The 21,334-nt window shown below is 50.1% G+C and overlaps 3 protein-coding genes across 3 annotated transcripts; 1 reads left to right on the top strand and 2 right to left on the bottom strand.

The window, feature by feature from the left end:
- Positions 1-9,772: 9,772 nt before the first annotated feature.
- On the bottom strand, positions 9,773-12,641 carry CH63R_14397 (ATP-dependent DNA helicase PIF1; the record flags this gene model as incomplete). Its single annotated transcript, XM_018309371.1, has 3 exons — positions 9,773-10,350; positions 10,403-12,518; positions 12,582-12,641. 3 exons carry the CDS (start codon positions 12,639-12,641, stop codon positions 9,773-9,775), a joined length of 2,754 nt encoding a protein of 917 aa, XP_018150614.1.
- Positions 12,642-14,345: 1,704 nt separating this feature from the next.
- On the top strand, positions 14,346-14,771 carry CH63R_14396 (uncharacterized protein; the record flags this gene model as incomplete). Its single annotated transcript, XM_018309370.1, has 1 exon — positions 14,346-14,771. The coding sequence occupies one exon, from the start codon at positions 14,346-14,348 to the stop codon at positions 14,769-14,771; it is 426 nt and encodes a 141-aa protein (XP_018150613.1).
- A 4,498-nt stretch (positions 14,772-19,269) lies between these two features.
- CH63R_14395 (protease) lies at positions 19,270-20,213 on the bottom strand (the record flags this gene model as incomplete). The annotated part of the gene is made up of 3 exons (XM_018309369.1): positions 19,270-19,360; positions 19,423-19,828; positions 19,925-20,213. The coding sequence occupies 3 exons, from the start codon at positions 20,211-20,213 to the stop codon at positions 19,270-19,272; spliced, it is 786 nt and encodes a 261-aa protein (XP_018150612.1).
- Positions 20,214-21,334: the final 1,121 nt, after the last annotated feature.

The raw sequence follows: 21,334 nt of genomic DNA, 5'->3' as shown, positions 1-21,334 counted from the left end.
GTTATGGATGCAATCATAGCGGAAAGGCTAAGTTATATGGCTGAAACATATAAGTTACTACCGGAAAACCATATGGGCGGAAGAAAACAAAGGTCGACAGAACACGCACTGCATCTCATCATCGACAAGATATACGAAGCCTGGAACAAAGGACAAGGAAAGGTTGCGAGTCTGCTCCTCCTCGACGTGCTAGGGGCGTTCGACAACGTATCACACCGGAGACTCCTTCACAACCTCAGGAAGAGACAGGTCGATGAAGCAATAGTACAATGGATTGCCAGTTTCCTAGGAAACAGACAAACCCATATCCACATCGACGGCTATCGGTCCGAGCCATACACGCTCACCACTGGCATACCGCAAGGCTCTCCCCTATCGCCAATACTCTACTTATTCTACAACGCAGACCTCCTCGAAAGATGCAACCAGGGCCAGGATACAGTCGCCACAGGATTCATCGACGACGTTGCTATCCTTGCATGGGCAGATACAGCAGAAGAAGCCTGCAGCAAACTCCAAGAGACACTAGAAGTAGCGGAAGGCTGGGCAACAACACATGCATCCGTCTTCGCACCTGAAAAGTTCCAACTCGTCCACTTCACAAGAGCAAGGTCACGAATCGACGTCGATACACCGCTGCAGAGCAAATGGGGCGAGATAAAGCCCAAGACAGCATGCAAATACCTCGGCTTAACCATGGACACTTCCCTCAGGTGGAAACAACACATCGATGAAATAGAGCGCAAAGTCTCAAAGACCATAGCAGCCATCAGCAGCCTAGGAAGCTCTACCTGGGGAGTAAGAGCAAGGGAAATGCGGAACATCTACCAAGGGGTAGCAATCCCACAAATGATGTACGCATGCTCAGCGTGGTCGAACGCTGGCTGGGGTGGCAAAGGATACACGGATCGAACCCTAAACAGAATGCGAAGACTACAGGCCAGAGCGGCGAGGGCGATGTGTGGTGCCTTTAGGGCAACATCCTTCCCAGCACTCGACGTGGAAATGCACCTCCTTCCAATAGAGCAACGAATATGGAAGCAGAACATCGACACGATCAACAGACTGGGCTCAATAGAACAAAGAGAAGACGAAAACGTCAGGAACAGAAGACGAAGAGAAAGAAAGAAAAAGAAAACAAGCCCTCGGCAAACAATCGAACGAGAACTACGCAGTAAGCAAGGCGATAGCACAAGACATCAGCAACAACAGGAGACCATCGCCCCCTTTGTGACCCCACCGTGGTGGCAGGGACCGCGCATGTTCATCGCGGACACCGCGGAAAGCGCTAGGAAAGAGCACCAGAAATGCATCGATCGCGAGACTGAAGCCATACACATTTATACGGATGGGAGCGGCATCAACGGCTACATAGGAGCGGCGGCAGTATGTATAACTACATACCAGACCCGTAACTCATACATGGGATCCGACGCCATATCGACGGTGTACGCCGGAGAGCTGCAGGGCATTATCCTCGCCCTCGAAATAGCCGAAGAAGACAGACAGAGGGGAAACAACAGAAGCAAGGTCCTGATCTATACCGACAACCAAGCAGCCATCAGATCATCGGCCAGGCCAAAAGGCAAGTCAGGCTCTTACCTGCTCCAAACGATCGCAGTCAAGACACAGAAACTCCAAGAACAAGGACTCAAAACGGAGATCCGATGGGTCCCCGCCCACACGGGGATCCAGGGCAACGAAGACGCCGACAAGGCAGCCAAAGAAGCCACAGGATGGAGACAGAACGGCGAAACGGGCACCAAGGCGGACATGCCACAGCATCTGTATGCACTCAGATCCACACTCAAAACATGGACGTACAGAGAGGCGAACAAAATGTGGCAAGCCAAGTGGACGGCGGAAACGCGAGGCAGAACCACCTTCCGATACACACCGAGACCGACAAAGAAGGTCCTTCAGCTCCACGAGGGGCTAAGCAAGAGACAGAGCTCAATCCTCGTGCAAATGCGCACGGAAAAGATAGGACTTAAGGACTTCCTCTTCAACCGAAGAGTGCCGGACGCCACGGACGCCAACTGCCCATGCCGGGAAGGACGACAAACGGTATCGCACATCCTGTTGCGATGCCGTAGACATCGACAACTTCGACGCCAGGAACTCGGATCCATCCCAGGACGACACAACCTCCGGGCCGTATTGAACGAGCGCAAAGCAGCCGCAAAAGTCATCAGATTCATGGAACAGACCGAGATCCTTGGGCAATTCAGGATCGAGTCGCAACCCAGACAAAGCTGAACATTGGGGGGAGACTGTAGGTACACAGAACCAGGATACGAGGCACTAGACCTCGACAGAGCCTTTCATAGAAGATCACATTAGTAGGAACCAAAGTCTACATGGGCCGGCCAGCAAATGTAGATAGAGGTTGAAGTGCAAAGCGGGAATTTTGGGGACAGCTGGTCAATGTTTTGCATTGGCGAAGTGGGGCGGCTCGGACTAATGTTTGAACGCCTCGGCTGTCTGCCGAACCCCGCTATCCGGGCATAGTTGCTGACATAAGAGCGACTTCATAACCGTGTAGGAATAAATCAATCAATCAATCAATCAATACCAGCTGGGAAGGGTCACCAACAAAAGCGAGAACGAAATTTTCGAAATCTGAGCAAAAACAGCGCCACAACACGCTCCGAAAGGCCAATTGGATAGCCGTGTGCTCGTCGTAAAGCCCAAAGCGACGTCGGCACCATGGCAACCCCATGGCCTCCAGAGCAACTATGGCCAACGCACCACCGAGAGCATGCCACCGAACTTAGCAGACACCTCCAGACAGCAGTCAAGTCTATCGACACCGCAAACGGAAACCCCCTCAACCCACAGGCGGTGAGGACCACGCTTATCGCGGCCCTCTCCCTCATCCTCAAATTACAGAACCTGCCCGAACTCGAACACCTCCACCAGGCTATCGAGAGCCTGCGAGCGGAAACCAAAACAGCCAACGAGAACGCCACCCGCGAAACGAGAATCATCAAGATCGCCCTGCAGCAGAACACAGTCGAGCTCAAGGAGAATACCAATACAACGCTTGCGGCTAACGAAGTCGCGAAGGAGGCTTGGAAAGTAAGAGAGCTGGCGGCGAAGGTCGTAAAGGATATCAAAGCACTGGGATCGTTGAATCGGGGGAGCACCGCACAGTCATATGCTAGCGTAGCCGCCCGAGGAGGACTTGCAGGAAGCATGCATAATCCCTATAACCAGAGAGCGTCCCAGACCCAGACTCTACGTGAGATCATTGTGAACATTAGAGATCCCATTACCATCGCCAGCATAAGAGCCATGAACTCCCGTAGCCTTAAGATACACGTAGACCGCGCTATAGAAGGAAGCAGCAACGAGCATATCCGCAAGCTCAAAGCAGTGTGGGCCAATCAGCTCCAGAGCGGCGACCTGAGCATCAAGACAGCCACGACAAAAGATATGGAGACCCTCTGCCAATTTGCCGAGGACTGGGAAAACCACATCGGCAACGGAGCTGCGGTGCGGATCCCAACCTACGGAGTGCTAGCGCACGGCATGAGGACCAGCTCAATGGATATGGATCGCTTCAACAAGATCAGAGACGACCTGCTGCAGGACAACAAAGCGTTCATCGCTACCGCAGAGATCAAATATATCGGCTGGCTGACCCGATCAGCCAGCAAGAAGACCGCATCATCAGTCGTGGTGGAATTCTCAAAGGCGGAAGACGCCAACAAACTCATTGGCGAGGAACTTATCTGGCAAGGCCGGGTGTTCCAATGCGAACGATACGACAGATACTGCCGTCTGAGGCAATGTTTCAAGTGCTACGCATACGGCCACATAGGAACCAAGTGCAAGGCAACGATAACATGCGGCTACTGCGCGCAAGAACACATGAACCGAGATTGCCCCTCGAAAAGCGACACGGAAACGCCCAGGAAATGCGCCGCATGCCACGGCGAACACGAGGCATGGAACGGCAGGTGCCTAACCAGGATACGCGAGAAGGCCAAGATCAAGACCGCCTACAACCAACGGCCGAGGTACCACCCGGAACAAACGGCCCCGCAGCCGGCCCTAGGACCGGAAGCCCGGACCAGGCCGAACCCGAGGACCACACGACCGACACTGGAACCAGGTCAATCCCAGGAGAACCAACCGGGCCGGAGCAGGTCCCGGACAAAGAAGGTCCAGAAGAGGCCTAATCCGACAGCTATCTAGGAATCAGAGGAGACGATCACGGTAGCCGAGGAGAGTACGCGCCCGAAGCGCACAGAGCGCTCGCGGCACTCGAACCAAACACACAAATAACAAACGACAGTACAGCGATGGAGATCGTAGTTGACGGCAGCGAATGGACGAGCAACATACACTCACAATACTACAGTACAACGTAAGAAAATCCAAGGACACAGTCATGGCAACACTCCTCCGCGACCCGAATATCGACAAATACGACATTATCGCCATCCAGGAACCATGGAGGAACTCCTTCAGCGCAACGACCATCACCCAGCCAAGGACCGTTTCTACCTCTGCTACTCGTCCGGAGTAGAAAGAGGACCAGCCAGAGTGTGCCTATTCATTAACAAAATGCTCGACCACTCTCGATGGCAGTTCAGGGAAAGTAGCAGAGATCTCTGCACTATCAGCATTAGGACAGGCGAGGACAACGAACCGCCAACAGTGATACACAACATATATAACCCCTCACCACAGGAGGACAATCGACCACAAGTTCTGCAACAACTGCGGAAATCGCTAGAAACACACCAACACGGCGAGCAAATTGTTGTTGGCGACTTCAACCTTCACCACGAGCTATGGGAGGCAGTAACATCCGGGCGCGAGACCGCGAAGCAACAGAACTCTTAGACCTCATGGACGACATGAATCTTACGAGCCAACTACAACCGGGAACTATTACATACGAGGAAGGGAACCGCCGGACGACGATCGACCTATGCCTCGCTACAGTCGGTCTCGTTGACAGGATAATCAGATGCGAAGTAGACCACGACATTAACCACGACTCCGATCACCTACCTATAGTTACGTCCCTGCACCTAGCAGTAGCAGAACTACACCTGGAGAAGAAGCGGAACTGGAAAGCCATCGACGAGAAGACATTTATTCAGGCGCTCCGGGCCTCACAACCACAACTGCAGAGGCCCAGAACGAAGTCAGCACTCGATGGGTATGTAGAGGCAACGGTTGAAGCCATCTCAACCGCTATCGAGGCATCAGTCCCAGCCAAGGCCCCATCGCCGAAATCTAGAACAGGCTGGACTGAGGAATGCGCGAACACCCTGGCCGAAGCAAAACGACTCCGCAGGGTGTACAGCGAGCAGCAGACGGAAGAAAGCTGGGAAACGTACAGGGAGGCGAGAAACAGAAAAGGCCGTATCATACGGAAAGCACTACAACGAGCACATCGCGAGGCGGTAGAAACAGCGGCTGAGTCTCCCGCATCATTATGGAGAATCGCAAAATGGGCCCGGAACAGACAAAGCCAGTCACCGACCGTCACACCAGAAATCAAGAAACCAAACACGACTCAGACCGCCACCACCCCTGGAGAGAAAGCGACGCTATTCAAGGAAGCCTTCTTCCCTCCACCGCCAGAGGCAAACCTTGAAGATATCGACAATGCATCATACAGCGACCAAATCACTTTACCGCCAATATCGGAAAGCGAAGTGGAAGAGGCCATTCAGGAAGCAGCGCCGCTGAAGGCTCCAGGCCCCGACGGCGTCACCAACAAGGCACTTCAGATAGCGAGACCATGGACCACACCACACCTCACGCGCATATTCAATCAAAGCCTCCGAATCGGACACTGCCCGCAACATTTCAGAAAGTCCACCACGGTGGTGTTGAGGAAGCCAGGCAAAGACAATTACACAGTGCCCAAAGCATATAGACTGATAGCTCTCCTGAACACGGTTGGCAAGATTATGGATGCTATAATAGCAAGGCTAAGCTACCTCGCTGAAACACATGGACTATTACCAGACAGCCATATGGGAGGCAGAAAACAACGGTCCACGAAACACGCACTACACCGGATAGTAGACCAGATATACGAAGCTTGGGCTCAGGCAAGGTGGCAAGCTTACTCCTCCTGGACGTGTCGGGCGCCTTTGACAACGTTTCACACCGCCGGCTCCTGCACAACTTGAGGAAAAGACGGATCGACGAAGCGATGGTGCGATGGATTGCAAACTTTCTCAGGCCACGAGAGACAGAAATCCAAGTGGACGGATTTCGATCCGAAACTTACAGACTCAATACCGGCATACCCCAAGGATCACCCCTGTCGCCGATACTCTACCTCTTCTACAACGCGGATCTCTTAGACAGCTGCAACGAAGCTGAAGACACGACGGCCACTGGTTTCATCGACGACGTAGCGATCCTCGCGATAGGGGACAGCACTGAGGAAACCTGCGAGAAGTTGCAAGAAGCGCTCCGGAAGGCTGAGACGTGGGCTCTCACTCATGCGTCCGTCTTCGCACCCGAGAAGTTTCAGCTCACCCACTTCACACGAGCCAGAACCAGATTCAACACAGACACAACACTCCAGAGTCAATGGGGAGAAGTCAAGCCCAAGACAACCTGCAAATACCTCGGCCTCAGCAGCCTAGGCAGCTCCACATGGGGCGTGATGACCAAAGAAATGAGAACCATCTACAAAGGGGTCGCCATACCGCAGATGATGTACGCGTGCTCGCTATGGTCCAACAGTGGATGGGGAGAGAAAGGCTACACCAAGAAGACACTACACAGGGTGCAAAGGCTTCAAGCCAGAGCAGCCAGGGCAATAAGCGGAGCATACAGGGCGACCTCGTTCCCGGCGCTAGACGTGGAGATGCATCTCCTGCCAGTCGAACAACAGATATGGAAACACAACATCGACACCATCAGCAGAATAGGCATGGCCGGAGCCCCTGCACGCAGAGGAAGAAAAATGAGCCCGAGACAGACGATAACAAAACGACTGCTCGATGGACAAGAGGCAATCAGCCAAGAGCCCGAGCACATCCTGCCCTTCGTGACTCCCCCGTGGTGGCAGGGACCGCGCGTCCATATCGTCGAAGGCGCAGAACATGCTAAAAAGGAACACCAACGATGCCTGGAACAGAACACCGACGCAGTCCACGTCTACACAGACGGCAGCGGCATCAACGGTCAAATTGGAGCTGCCGCAGTCTGTACAACCACGCAACAAACCTGCAAATCACACATGGGTGACGACACAACATCGACGGTCTACGCAGGAGAACTGCAAGGGATTGTTCTAGCCCTTGAAATGGCTCAGGCAGACAAGCAAAACGGAAACCACAGAAGCAAAGTCTTCATCCACACTGACAACCAAGCTGCTATCAGATCGTCGGCCAAACCAAAAGGGAAATCCGGCGCATACCTCAAGATCATCGCAGACAAGACGCAAGCCCTCCGCGAAGAAGGAGCCGACGTCGAGCTCCGATGGGTTCCCGCCCACATCGGCATCCAGGGCAACGAAGCAACAGACATCGCAGCTAAAGAAGCCACAGGATGGAGGCAGAATGGACAAACAGGTACCAGGGCAGACAAGCCGAGAGCCCTGTTCAAGCTCATGTCCACAGTCAAGACCTGGTCACTCAAACAGTCGCACGGAAAATGGCAAACCGACTGGGAAGCCGAGACGCGAGGGAAGACGTCATTCCGGCTCACGCCGAAGCCAACAAGGAAGGTTCTTCAAGCCCACGAAGGGCTCAGCAAACGACAGAGCGCGCTCCTGGTCCAGATGCGCACGGAAAAGATCGGACTCCAGGATTTCCTCTTCAGCCGAAGAGTGCCGGGCATCGCCAACGCCAACTGCCCATGCCGGGAAGGACGACAAACAGTATCGCACATCCTGCTGCGATGCCGCAAGTATCGACAGCTCCGACGCCAGGAACTAGGAGCCCTCCCAGGACGACACAATCTCCGGGTCATACTGAACGGGCGCAAAGCAGCCGCCAAGGCAATCAGTTTCATAGAACAGACCGAGATCCTTGGGCAATATGGGATCGAGTCGCAACCCAGACAAAGCTGAACATTGGGGGGGGACTGTAGGTAGACGGAACCATCGCAAGAGGCATAAAACCTCGACAGAGCCTAGACATATGTGTACGTTAGTAGGGAACCGCGAGCTACACGAGGGGTCCAGCCAAATGTAGATAGAGGTTGGAAAGCAAAGCGGGAAATTTGGAAACAGCTGGCCAATGTTTTGCATTGGCGAAGTGGGGCGCAACGGATTAACACCCGGAGCGCGTCGGCTGTTGGCCAAACCCCGCTATCCGGGCGTAGCTGCTGACATAAGAGCGGCTGAAACCGTGTAGGAATCAATCAATCAACGAGAGCTAGGCGTCGCGCTTCGCGCTCCGCAAAGTTGTAATATAGTAAGGATAATAGTAAAAGGAGTAGGTCAACATTATATTCCTAAGAAAATCATTAAACCATATAGTAACACTTCTGTACTATTTTTCTTAATTTGTGAGGTTTGTAACGGCGTTTTTGTTTACAGGTGCTTTGCTGGCTGCCGCTGTCGTTGGGATCGAGTGGTAGGGGGTAATGAGGTGGTGGATGTGATTTCATTTGGTTGGCTATTGGGTATGGACGAATCGGGCTGATTTGATTGCCGGTTCGGGTCATCTTGGGTAGTCGGAGTCGGTGTCATTGTCTCAGTATGGTCAAGGTCGATTACCTCGGCCACGTCTTCTATAGAATCCAGGGTGGGCTGGGTACGGGATTTTTTGGATGGCGTGGACTCCGCTCGGCCGCTCCAGCGACTTTGCCGCTTGGCAGAAGGTGACTCAGAAGACGCGGCAGGGGATTTGGAAGACGGTATTGTTTTAGGGAGGTAGATCAAATCCAAGATCCTGATGGCAGGTTGATTGGAAGGAGTACAGCCGACCAATTTAGCAGTTTAACGCAAACAAAAGAAGCAGTGTTAGGAACCACCATATGTTCCCATCGTTTGGTATTTGCGAAATAGCAGATTAAAGAGAAATTGACCGGCTGCCCCTTGGAGGCGTCGTATACAGAAGTACGTAATTCGAAGTTCCGGAGACAGAATGGTTGGTCTGATGTCGGCTTGCGCTCGCCGACGATACCGAGGGCGGTAATCATCGGGCACCATTGTTCAGGAAGATGCCTGCGGTACTCATGGAAAACCGAAACGTCTCCCGGATGGGTTTTTCAAGTTATTCATATGATCCTAAGACAGGTGCATGCGTACCGTTGTAAGCTAAGAGACTGCACGATAATTTTGGGCCTTTCCTTAGAAGTCGTTTCGACTATGAATCGACCATCTGTATAGAAAAACGTATTCGGAACGTATAAGTCTCGTTCATTCTGCTTAAGGTAAACCCGAACGCAGGTTTGGATCGGCTCGGAATCAATCGTGGTGTCGTAAAAGTCGTCCTCTTGAAATACGTTCACGGTTGCACGGATTTCTGCGTAGTTTGGGGCTTCCGGGCGTGTACTGTCAGGAAGAACGTCGTCGATGAAATCCCGAATGTGAATGATATTGGACAGTTCTGGTAGCTGGGACGCCATCGTGTTCAAAATAGGTTGCACAAACGCTGCTGCATTGAAGGGGGGTTGGAGAATGAAGGCTAATATATCTGAAGAACAGTTTACAGCATCAGAATAGTGTTGGGGAACTGCGGGGTTGTGTTTGCGTGACATCACGAAGATGTCATCTTACGCGGCAGGCAGTTGATGGTGAGAGGGGTAAATCACGTGGTAGACTGGTACTGTATCAAGTTGGTTCTAGAAGGAGGAGCCGATGGTGAACAACGTTCGTCGTCTGTGCAGCTTCATTGTCTTCGTGAAGCAGAACACAAAGGTCGGATTGTTGACGGACGCGGGAAAGGCTTGTGTATAGCTGACCATGGGCGAAAACAGAGTCTCGCAGATCAAGGACAGCTCGATCAAGAGTAAGACCCTGGCAGCTGTTGAAGGTGGTGGCATATGCTAGCCTTAGTGGAAATTGACGTCTTTGGACAGTCCAACTCGTTCTGTTGGGCCGAAAGTCGAAAGTGATCCGCGGAAGGTAGTAAACGTTGGCTTCAGAGGCCCGAAAGTCGTATCGCAGGAGCTGGACCTGGATAGTATGACGGCCTATCATTTGAATTCGAACTCTGGCGTTCTTAACCAGACCTTTGTCAATGTCGAGATTTCGCATTATGCTGCAAATGGCGCCGACTTTCAGTGAAAGTCGATGTGGAGGCACACCCGGCTCTTCCAGCAAGGCTAGATATTCTGCTTCTATTGCAGGTGGCAGTGCTTGGGTGGAATCTTCCATTTCCTTGATTCGGTTGCTGCTAAGTAACGAAACTAACTAACAGGTTAGTGTCAGCTTAGGAAGGGTTTGGGCGTTTATCTGTACCTTCGTCTCCACGTAGTCGACGAATTACAGTTCCATTAAACTCATCAACACGGAAGTTGAAGGGGCTCAGGAAAGACCGGAGAACGGACTGGTTCGGTTCGTCGAGGGTTGTGTCCGGGAAGAGGAAATCGATGGCCTCGTTAATAGTACGCAGCCGGCGAAGATGACTCAGATCCACTGTCGTATCGTAAGGGGGAACCCCATCACCGACTTTGTCTAGCCATTCGGAATATGTCGTATCCAAGGCATTTCTCAGAGGGGTGGAAAGGCGCAGAATCTGAAAAGATTGCCAAAGATAGGAGGATCGAATAGACGCATCAAAGACCGACGCCGGAGCGGTGGTGGCAGGAGTGACTGGAGCGACTTGGCGAAAATCGCCAACGCCAACGAAACACTTACCCCCAAATGGTACGTCTCGCGCGGTAATAGATCGAAGAAGATGATCTGCACACTGAACGGCAGTTTTGTTCGCCATCGGCAGCTCTTCCCATAAAACCAGAATGGCATGCTTTAGTAGTTCAGCACGACCTGAAGTAGGGGCAAGGTGAGAAAGTATCTCAGCATCGGTGTCGTGGACAGGAATCCCAAAGGCAGAGTGGGCTGTTCGCCCACGTTCGTAGAGAGTAACACTTAGGGCAGTGGAACCAACGATACAAACAATATGTCCTTCAGCACGGACACGGTCGCAAAGTGTACTCATCAGGAAGGTCTTGCCTCGTCCTGCTTTCCCATCAACAAAAAAACAGCCCCCAGTTGTCAGAGAAGAATAAACTAAATCGAAAACACGGCGTTGTTCTTGGTTGAGCATAACGTAATTTTGACGACTTCGTGTCAAGAGGGTGTCTTGAAGTGGAGCGAAAGCCTGGATTTCCATTTGTAACTCGCGCTCTACCAGTAGTGGTTCGGGAAGGCCAAACTGACGTAGCGATGCACCGTTGGCACGGAGGATTCGGGATATACTTTGCAGGGCCCGAGTGGTGGCAGTATCTTGAGTCTGGTGCAAAGCAAAGTCAGCAGATAGAGCTGGGCAAAACCGGGTCCAAAGAGTAACCGCAGGAGACGGAAAGTCCAGGAGTAAGTGCGAGAAAAAGAAACGCAGCTGACCCGGTCGACTGAAGGATGAAATAGCCTCCTCCATAGCGTATGTCGCCTCATTCACGTTGCGAAACAGACCAAGAGCAATGGCCGCTTCCTGAAAGGATGGACAAGCGATGCCATCCACAGTCCGTAAATCGAGAAAACTGTAAGCCGACCGATTCTGCAGAAGAACTCGAAGGTAGAAAAGTTCTCCAAGTCGAGGCGGAACGGCATGAATGCGGGTTATGATTGAGCCGAGACGTCGTTCGATCAGTACTCTCTGACGTGGTCCCCTGCTGGATCGAGTGAGCGCAATCAACCTGTGGTTATTCCTCAGCGTCCTGCCCACTTGCCAAGTATCATAGTAGAAGCGTTCGTAAGATTGACAATAGGTGAGATTGTCGAACGGTGGCTCATGGGGACGCTGAAAGTACCATAGGAGGTCACTCATGAAAGACTGGTCCTGAGAAATGCGCCACATCTGTCCCAGCTGCTGGTTTTCTAAGTGAATACTGAGACAACGTACGGAGGGTTCTTTGGATACTATACTGAAGGAAAAGATGCGGTAGGCTGCCTCTGACGAAGAGAGGTACCGGGCGGAGACGTAATCCTTGTACTCGTTGGACATGTCTGAAAGTGAGCTGTCATCCATACGGAATCTAGTCTGGTCAGGCCCCTTGAATAGGTACTTGAAGAGGTACATGAAGACGTTGACAGAGAGACAAACGTCAACATGAATGTGGGAATCCATATACAGAATGAGTGCGGGGATATAAGGGACAACCCACGCATCTTCTTCTAATCTGCGGCGAAAGTGAACACGACCGTGGGAGTCGATCGATGTTTGTTGACGAAGCTGATGAGGGAATCCGAATCGGCACCGACCGTCTCGGTTGCAGTAAGAGGGCCCTGATAAGTGTGTACGGCTGTGCAGGTTAGTGCGAAGAATGGAGACACGAAGTGCAGCATCCGCTGGAGATCGAGGGAGCTCAGCGGAAATGATGTTATCGAGAGCGTCGATAGAAGGTTCCGGAGTAACCTAGGGCGGAGAGTGGTGAGGTCAGTAACTGGTTGCTCGAAATAACGCTGAGAGGCAACCGACTTTGATGAGCATGTGTGCGTGTGGAAGCCCGCGTTTTTGGAATTCAACGACAGTTATCATATATAGCAAGCGGCCAAAGTGAGTCTTTATGAAGGATTTGAGATGTTGGAGTCGGATGTGGAAAGCACGACAAACCACGGTAGGGATGTCAGTAAAGTGCTGTCCGACTTTCAATGAAGTGACTATCTCGGGTCATCCAGGGTTTGTCGTCATGGTGATAAAGAATGTTGGTTTTCCAAAATGCCGTGCCAGGGCCAGACCATCAGCAACTTGATCGGAAGCCCATGCCCGGGACCCAATGAATGTTGCTGGCAACCTATTGCGGAGAAGGTCGGGCGAGATACTGTCGGTTGTCTGATCCAACGCTGAGGATTGCATCAACCTTGCCCGTCGTAAGTAATCAAGATTTGTTTCCTCGATTCTTGAATACATGTCGACCAGATATTCGCAAGTGAGACGACCGAAGGTAAGAAACCGAGGTTCTGCGAGAAGCACTGCCCGATACCATTGTAGCTGTGTAAGTCCGTTGGTTTCGTGGGCAGACATATCCCCCCCAGCAGTAGCTGGACGCCTGAGAGAAGTTTCGTCCAGTCCAGGGATCCCCCAGCCCAGTGTTCCGTGGGGAAATAACAACGGATATTGAAGAGGCTCGTAGTGTCGCGAGAGAATATGAACGAAATGGGCTCGGCCTCCATGGCGGTAGAATACCATTTTGCGACAGTCGACAGTGCTGAGATTCTGCGTGTTGATAACAGCCGCGATTTCACCACTTGGAGACAAATCCTTGAGCTCCACGGCCAACGGTATTGCGTCACTAGAGACCTGCTGTAAAGCGTGACAGATTGTAGAAAGGTATGGATTGACAGCCTGGAGCAACCGCTTTGCTTGCTGAACGGCAGCAAACGGCACATTCGTATTCGCAGCCTTTCGGGACCGGGCGTCTTCATCGTACAGAAACCAACGCAGGCTGTGATCACCGTGGGATAAGTTAAGCAGTCGATGATATATCCTACCCGAGACAACGACGTCAGCCGGCACGCCAAAATGGATAAACCCTTCGGAAGCTCCAATCGCAGAGAAGGCAAACAGGTAATTCAAGCGGCGGCTGATAGCTGATAGTGGCAAGGTCGTGGTGTCAATCCAACTCTGAAAGTGCGGTGGGTACGGTGGGAGCTTAGAGGCCATTCGACTGCCGTTCACACAACACCAGCCTGATTTCTCAGTCGACAAAAGGACAGCTGAGCAGAAGTTGCAGCAGCCGGTCCAGGCTTGGCGAAATGGTCGCACACGAAGACGCCTCAGCTGAAGCCACCAATAATCATGTTCAGATGTTTGCGACACAGAGCTTGGAATGTTGGAGAGCATCGTCTCTTCATTTGCAGGAGGAGGTAATGGCAAAGGCAAAGTGTCCGAAGCTGGACTATGACGAATTCGGGGACTTGTTGACCTGGATCTTCGGGGATGAGTCTAAGAAAAACTCAGCATACTGTACAGTGTCTTCGTACATGTAGAGGGCTCGACGAAAGAAAGGAAAAAGGAAAGTTACCTCGACGGGTGGGTTTTCAGTTGTCGAGGCAGCGCTACGGATGTCGCGGTTGTTCTGTAGGCGCTGGGTTGCAGTACGCAACCGACAATCGTCACACATTCGATAAGCGGGCGAGGACCAAGGTCGAGAACACCGAATGCAGAGGCTGGTTCGTGGCTCTGTGTCGGCGGCTGAAGGCTGACTACGACGCGTAGCGAGGCGAATTCGACAATCATCACATGTCCGGAACAGCGCTGAAGTCCATGGTCTTCTGCAGGTCGAGCAAGTTGAGGGGCCTTCTATGGTCGAAGAAGCAGCGAGACGATTGCGACGGCGGGCGGTGGATTGGGTTTTGCGGCAATGGTGGCATGTCCGATGAACAGCGGATATCCATGGTCGCTTGCATTCAGTGCACTGAGATCGGGATGGATCAGGACGCAGTTCAACTTGCTGGACCTGAGAAATGGGTTGAGAAATCGACGGGGAAATTGGATTCGGCGCGGATTGAGCAGGGGAATTCTGTGCATTCAGTGAACCAGGACCGGACAGTTGGGAGTGCTTCTTCCGAATCTTGCGAGCAGCATCTTTTGCCCTGCAATCGGAGCAAGTCCGGTAAGACCCCGAGATACCAGAACTCCAAGGTCGATGGCACCGAGTACATATAGACGAAGGGGTGTCTGGCATGAGAAGAACACAGCAACATTAGATGGTTGCGAGGTGGTAAAAGGGTGAAAGACGGTAACGACGGAAATTTGATAAGCTGACAAAGAAGAATAAGTTTGAAATACAACGTGGAGAGGGATGGCAGAAATCGCGGTAGGCGACACGTGAAAGGGCTGAGAGGGGACAAATGTGGGGCGATGGAAAGTTCCGTCTGACATGCTGCGGCCAAAAGCGACATCTGCCTAATATGTTTAAGATCAACCAATCAGTCTCTCTGCCCGGTTGTTCGCGCTAGGGGTTGTTTCAGGCTGCATCAGTCACCAACCGAATTCAGGTCGTAATACCTTGTCCCAGGTAACCCTCATCCCAGTTTTCCTACAGTTACATTAAGCTAGAGGCCCGTAATCGTGCCACGCCCCCACTTGTCTCGGGATTCGCCAGCTCACCCGCGTCATTAGTTGTGGAGTCTTAAATCACGCCGCCGAGAAAAGTTCCTTCCTGTCTAAAGTTTTCTTAGCTCTCCGCCGTTAGGTAAGGACGATTTGCTCCCAAAAGACTTTTTTCCTAGCGTCTAGTAGTGTATCACAAATCATTGTTTACTAATCTTCTTTTCAAAGCAGTCTTAAGTTAACAGCGTTACGACAGTTAATAGCGTTAACTATTTGTATTACTAATTGAATATTGTTAGTTAATAACATTAACGTGGTTGATAAGCGAGTGGTCTCGACAAGCGAGTGGGCCACCTTAACAGAATCTAGGTGTGCTGCATGCAAAATTCTTTTATTAAATTGTTAGGCGTCCTTAACAATTTTGTAACAGAATTTTGCATGCAGCCTAGTCGGATTCTGTTAAGGCGGCCTACTTGCTTGTCTAGACCACTCGCTTATCAACCACGTTAGCTAGTGCAATAAGCAAAGTGTTAGGCGACAGCTTGGCAGCCAGCAATATTGTGCATATTGGTCTATTCCTGCTAAGCGAGTGAGGTGTTGTTGTTGTTGACACGTCTTTCTAACCTTAAACAATAAACAGAACAAGGTTTCAAGGCCATAATGCCCATATCCCTTATTGCAATAGGGAATCGAGCATGGGTTGAATGCATGACTCGGATATGCAATGTCCAGGTCTGACACAAAGCCTGAAGATGCATTCAATCTTGTGGAATGCTTCTGACACAGTCTAGAATAGGTTAGGCTAGACTTGTTTAATTCTAGTTTAGCATTCTCGTTTGATTCCGCTATGTGGTCCCCCTGCATACTTGTTCCTTATTGAGTTAGAACCTCAAAAACTTTGACCTCGGTAGTACCGATTAATAGCTCCCGTCTCAAAAAAATTTTTACACAACAAATCCCTCAGTGAGCACAAAGAAAAGCATCGCAGGCGAGATAGGCATGTCCTGATTGGGGGGAATAGGAACGTCAGTAACGAAGAGCTTGACATACAGTCAGTGGCTTGCAAAAGCCGCAATGACGAGAAACACAACCATCGCTTCATTAGGCATAGTATAAGGTCGTGACAGGGCGCCATTCAATCGCTTTCGTAGAGTTGTTCGAGGCACTGAGTATGTTTTTGCAGCAGGCTTTACGGTAAGTTTAGAATCATTTTGAATCGCTTGGACCGCGAGAATGATTTGAGCTTTTTTGTTTGTTGGTTGCATTGTTTTTGGTGGATGAGCGTGTGTTGAAAGTAGGAAGTGTTGGCTTTGCGACGGGGTTGTTGTTGTTGTTGTTGTTGTTGTTGTTGTATTTAACGCCATGGCGGCGCTTCTGACAGTTTTCGCCCCACCTGATCCAAGTGGGAAGCGGATTGTGGAAGAAATTTGATCATTCGCATCGACGCATCATCGGCGCAGTTTTGTATCTCACTCGCTTGTAATTCACGTTAGAGGAGCTTATACAGTAGACAACCAACTAAGTAGAACTTAACATAAGTGTCCTAGCAGTGGTTGGTTCTTTTGTTATTGCGCTATAGTCTTTTAATAAACAAAAACGTTACATAAAACGGGTTTTGCCTAGCTATAACGTAAGTCAACATACCCACTTTTGGAACACCCCCTCATTTGGAACACCTAAAAATGCCTCAACCCCACCACCAGCCTCCTACTTCCTCCAACTTCGAACTATCACAACAATTTCATACCTTATGCAAATAACCTCATTTTTTCAGAGGACCTTTATTCCTGCCTTATGGCCCAGTATACCGAGTATGAAGTCAATCAGGCAATCCAGGCTGTTTCAGACGGCCAAAGCCTAAGGAAGGCAGCCCGCGAATATGGCATCCCAATTACCACCCTCCACAACCGTCTCACAGGCACCCAGGCAAGGGCAGCAGCATTTTCAGACCTTCAGAGGCTTTCCCCTGACCAGGAGGCTAAGTTGGCTGAATGGGTGCGAATCCAGCATGCCCTTGGTGTTGCCCCAACCCATCAACAAGTGAGGGCATTCGCAGAACGAATCCTCTGTGCTATGGGGGACAAGGAGCCTATAGGAAAGGGCTGGATCCATGCCTTTCTAAAGAGAAACCCATCTATCAAGGTCCAGAGAAGTCGCCTTATTGACTCTAGACGTGTTAATGGAGCATCTACTGAGGTTATCAGGGACTGGTTCAAACTCCTCGCCATACCAGAGGTCAAGGGCATTAAACCATCCAATAGATACAACATGGATGAGACTGGTATCCTTGAGGGCCAGGGATCTAATGGGCTGGTGCTGGGCATGTCTGAGACGAAGTCTGTACGCAAGAAACAGCCTGGATCAAGGGCATGGGTATCCATCATCGAATGCATCTCTGCCCTGGGCCATGCCCTTGATCCCCTCATTATATATAAGGGCAAGACAGTCCAGCAGCAGTGGTTTCCTCTAGACCTTGGCCCTTATGAAGGATGGCAGTTCACTGCAACAGAGAATGGATGGACTACAGACGACACTGCAGTTGAATGGCTGCAGAAGGTCTTCATCCCTCAGACTATCCCTCAGACTGCCTCCCAGGGCAAGGAGGGCCAGGAGGGCAAGGAGGAGGCCAGACTGCTGGTTGTTGATGGCCATGGGAGTCACACAACGACGGACTTTATGTGGCTCTGCTATATTAATAACATCCATCTATTGTTCCTACCACCACATACCTCCCATGTGCTCCAGCCACTTGACCAGTCAGTCTTCAGCCCTGTAAAGGCAGCCTATAGGAAGGAGCTTGGATACCTTAGTCAGTGGAATGACTCTACTATTGTAGGCAAGAGGAACTTTATAGGCTGTTATCAGAAGGCTCGTACTGCAGGTATGACGATGCAGAACATCAGAAGTGGTTGGAAATGGACAGGGTTATGGCCTGTCTCTATGGCGAAGCCTCTGATGAGCTCCCTCCTACTCCCAACAACACCAAAGCCATCAGCATCTTCAGATCAGGTCAGCAAAGGGCAGTCTGGAGGCAAGGAAGGCAAGGAAGCTGAAGGATGGGCATCTGCGTCGTCTGCAGTAGTGTGGTCGACGCCAAGGAAGATGAAGGATCTGGCTGGGCAGTTGAAGCTATTCACAGAGCTAGAGAATGATGCCTTCACTCAACGCCTTCTATTCCGGAAGGTGAAAAAAGGCTTCAGCGAGCAGGCCTATGAGCTGGCTACTGCCCAGCATAAGCTGGAGCTCCTGCAGGCCCAAGTCACCAATACTGCAGCAAGGAAAAGAAGGACAGTCCAGATCGACCCAAACACCAAGTTCGCCAATATTGAGGACATCCAGAAGGCTCAGATTGAGGCTGGCGAAAAAGAGGATATCACAGATGAATCCAGCGACTCTGATACCCCTAGTGAAGCTGAAAGCTGTATTGTGGTGGCATCTAGGCCTAGTCAATAATTAATTGAAGATGGTGGTGATGTTGGGGATAGCTTCATTCTGGGTGTTCCAAATGAGGGGGTGTTCCAAAAGTGGGTATGTTGACTTAGTTCACAAGTGAATGAATCATACAAGTGAGTGAATCACTTCTTATCGCTAAGAAAACCCTAATTTCTAAGTATTTATTAAAAAGCGAATCTTAAGCTATAGAAGACCTAGTTTTAATTGTTACATATCGATAAGAGTCATATTTTAGAATATAATAGTATATAAATCCTATTCTACTTTAATCTCTTTATATAAAGATAAGCTGTTATCTTAAGGCTAGATAAGGGTCTATCTATATCTATAAGAGATATAGTACTGTACTTATTATTAAAGTATTATTTATTAGAATGTAAGTCTTATCGTTATACAATAATAAAAACTAGACCTTTTTTAGTTAAAGATTCGCTTTTAATAAATAGTTAGAACTTAGGGTTTACTTAGCGATAAGAAGTGATTCACTTACTTGTATGATTCATTCACTTGTGAACTACGTTATAGCTAGGCAAAACCCGTTTTATGTAACGTTTTTGTTTATTAAAAGACTATAGCGCAATAACAAAAGAACCAACCACTGCTAGGACACTTATGTTAAGTTCTACTTAGTTGGTTGTCTACTGTATAAGCCTCCATTCTAGCGTGGCGGGCTTGCAGTTACGTCCAGTGCAAAGAAAGCAAAATTTTGTGCATTCGTGATCTTCTCTTCGTCGTCAAGATCCTCGCAACTGAACGCTTAAGCATCAGCAGTCCGTTTCACAAACAGCTTGTTTGGCAACAGTGAGCTTACCCGCTGACTGAGTAGGCGTGATCAACACAGCGTCTCTCTGAACCCACAACAGCATCGAGGTGCTGCATCTCGTGAAGAAGAACCAAACCAGCGGACGACGTGTATGTACCACGGCGCCAATTAGACAACATTCGCGAGTGGCTGACCTTATTAAAGAATGAAGGGCAGAGGTAGAGGAGATTAACCCTAAAGCCAGAATCGCCGGCGTTAATCACCGCAGCTGCCTCACCTGACGCGCACAAATTGGAACCCGCGGCAGGACAGGCGTAAACGAGTCTTTCTGGATCCGCACCGCCTTCTTCTACAGAATCCACGGTTCCAGATTCAGGGGCTCGTAGCTCAGAAATCACAGCGCCGTAGTGATGTTCTTTAATAGCTTTGAGATCAGATTCGTAAGCGTTACCATCTATGAGTTAAAGGTATCATTCAATGTCAGTCATTACTCAATGCTTAAAAACCAAAACAGACACCTGTTAAATAGGTTAAGATGTGACAAGCTTACGACCAAACCAGCGCAAGTATGCCGATGAAGACCTTCCCGAGTCATCCAACGCTACTATCGCCCCATTCGCTAGAATCTTGGTATACTCTACCGCGCTTTCGATCGCTGCGATTTGCGCCCTGGAGCATGGCCAGTTGCCATTGCGGCCGACCGATACCCAGGTGTCCAAGGATCGCTTGTGAATTCGCACAGATCGATTCAAGTGTGCTGCGCCGAAAACAAAGGGCACATTCCAGAAGCTCGACATAGAGATAGCAAATAATGTGAATAGCCAGACTGAGAAATACATTGTGCTAGATGACAAGATGTTTGATTTCCAAGCAGTCGAACGTAGGGTACAGTAATCCTCTTAAAGCAACATTTAAACTTAGGCAGAATAACTGATTACGTTAGGAAATTTTGAATAAGATAATTACCACTTTACTCTACGTAGTAACCTTTTAACCTTAATCACGTCCGGAGATTACCGGCGCGCTTCCCCTGTAATAATTTAGTCGTTAGTTATATATTAATGTATCTTCCTGGATAAAAAATATCAGCCACACTCCATTAGGCATACAGTGTCGGATAGACGAGATATCTGAGAATAGGAATACGCACAATAGATCCCAATTGTGACAGGCAGGAGCGAAAACGAAGACAGATGAAGAATAGAGGTAGACTGAGAGCGAAAACAGTATAAACAATAACAAGGCGATATTCTAGATTTTACATCTTTAGCAGATAAACATTAGGCAAGGTAAGTTGCAGCAAAGGACCTAAATTCAACTATGTTGGTGATTCTCTTGTTACGGCCCAACCAGTTGGGTGCTGGCCGGCGTAACTATATAGTGCAGAACAGGGGATAATGATGCAGGTGCATCATTCCCGAAGCTTTTGCTTTGTGCCACAGTTAGTTGCCCTGACTAGCTCGTAACATCGGAGCCCTCTCTGGACGATACAATCTTCGGGTCATACTGAACGAGCGCAAAGCAGCCGCCAAGGCAATCGGGTTCATAGAACAGACCGAGATCCTTGGGCAACATGGGATTGAGTTGCAACCCAGACAAAGCTGAACATTGGGGGGAGACTGTAGGTAAACGGAACCATCGCACGAGGCGCAATACGAAAAGTGGGTGGTTTGACTTATCAGCAGTCTGACCTGATGATGATGATGATGTATTTAACGTCCAGAGTAAAGAGGGACGTGCTGGGCGAGGCCGACGTAGTCTATACTAATTTAAACTCTTTTACAGGGTACTGTCTTTACCTAACGTTCCTGTTCAATGGGTCGGGCAGACTGCAGAAAAGAAATTGGTCGCCTTCATCCATTTGCACAGAAGATAGGCTCCCTGCGTAGCAAAAGGATTAAATAGAAAGCCATGCAGAACGCAAGAAAGTAAGTGTGGTCTCAGAGATAGGTGTCAGGTA

The sequence above is a fragment of the Colletotrichum higginsianum genome, chromosome 11 (genome assembly GCF_001672515.1).
Source record: "Colletotrichum higginsianum IMI 349063 chromosome 11, whole genome shotgun sequence".
Lineage (NCBI taxonomy): Eukaryota > Fungi > Ascomycota > Sordariomycetes > Glomerellales > Glomerellaceae > Colletotrichum > Colletotrichum higginsianum.
The sequence above is the reverse complement of the archived record's forward strand: the minus strand, read 5'-3'. Positions and strand labels throughout refer to the sequence as shown.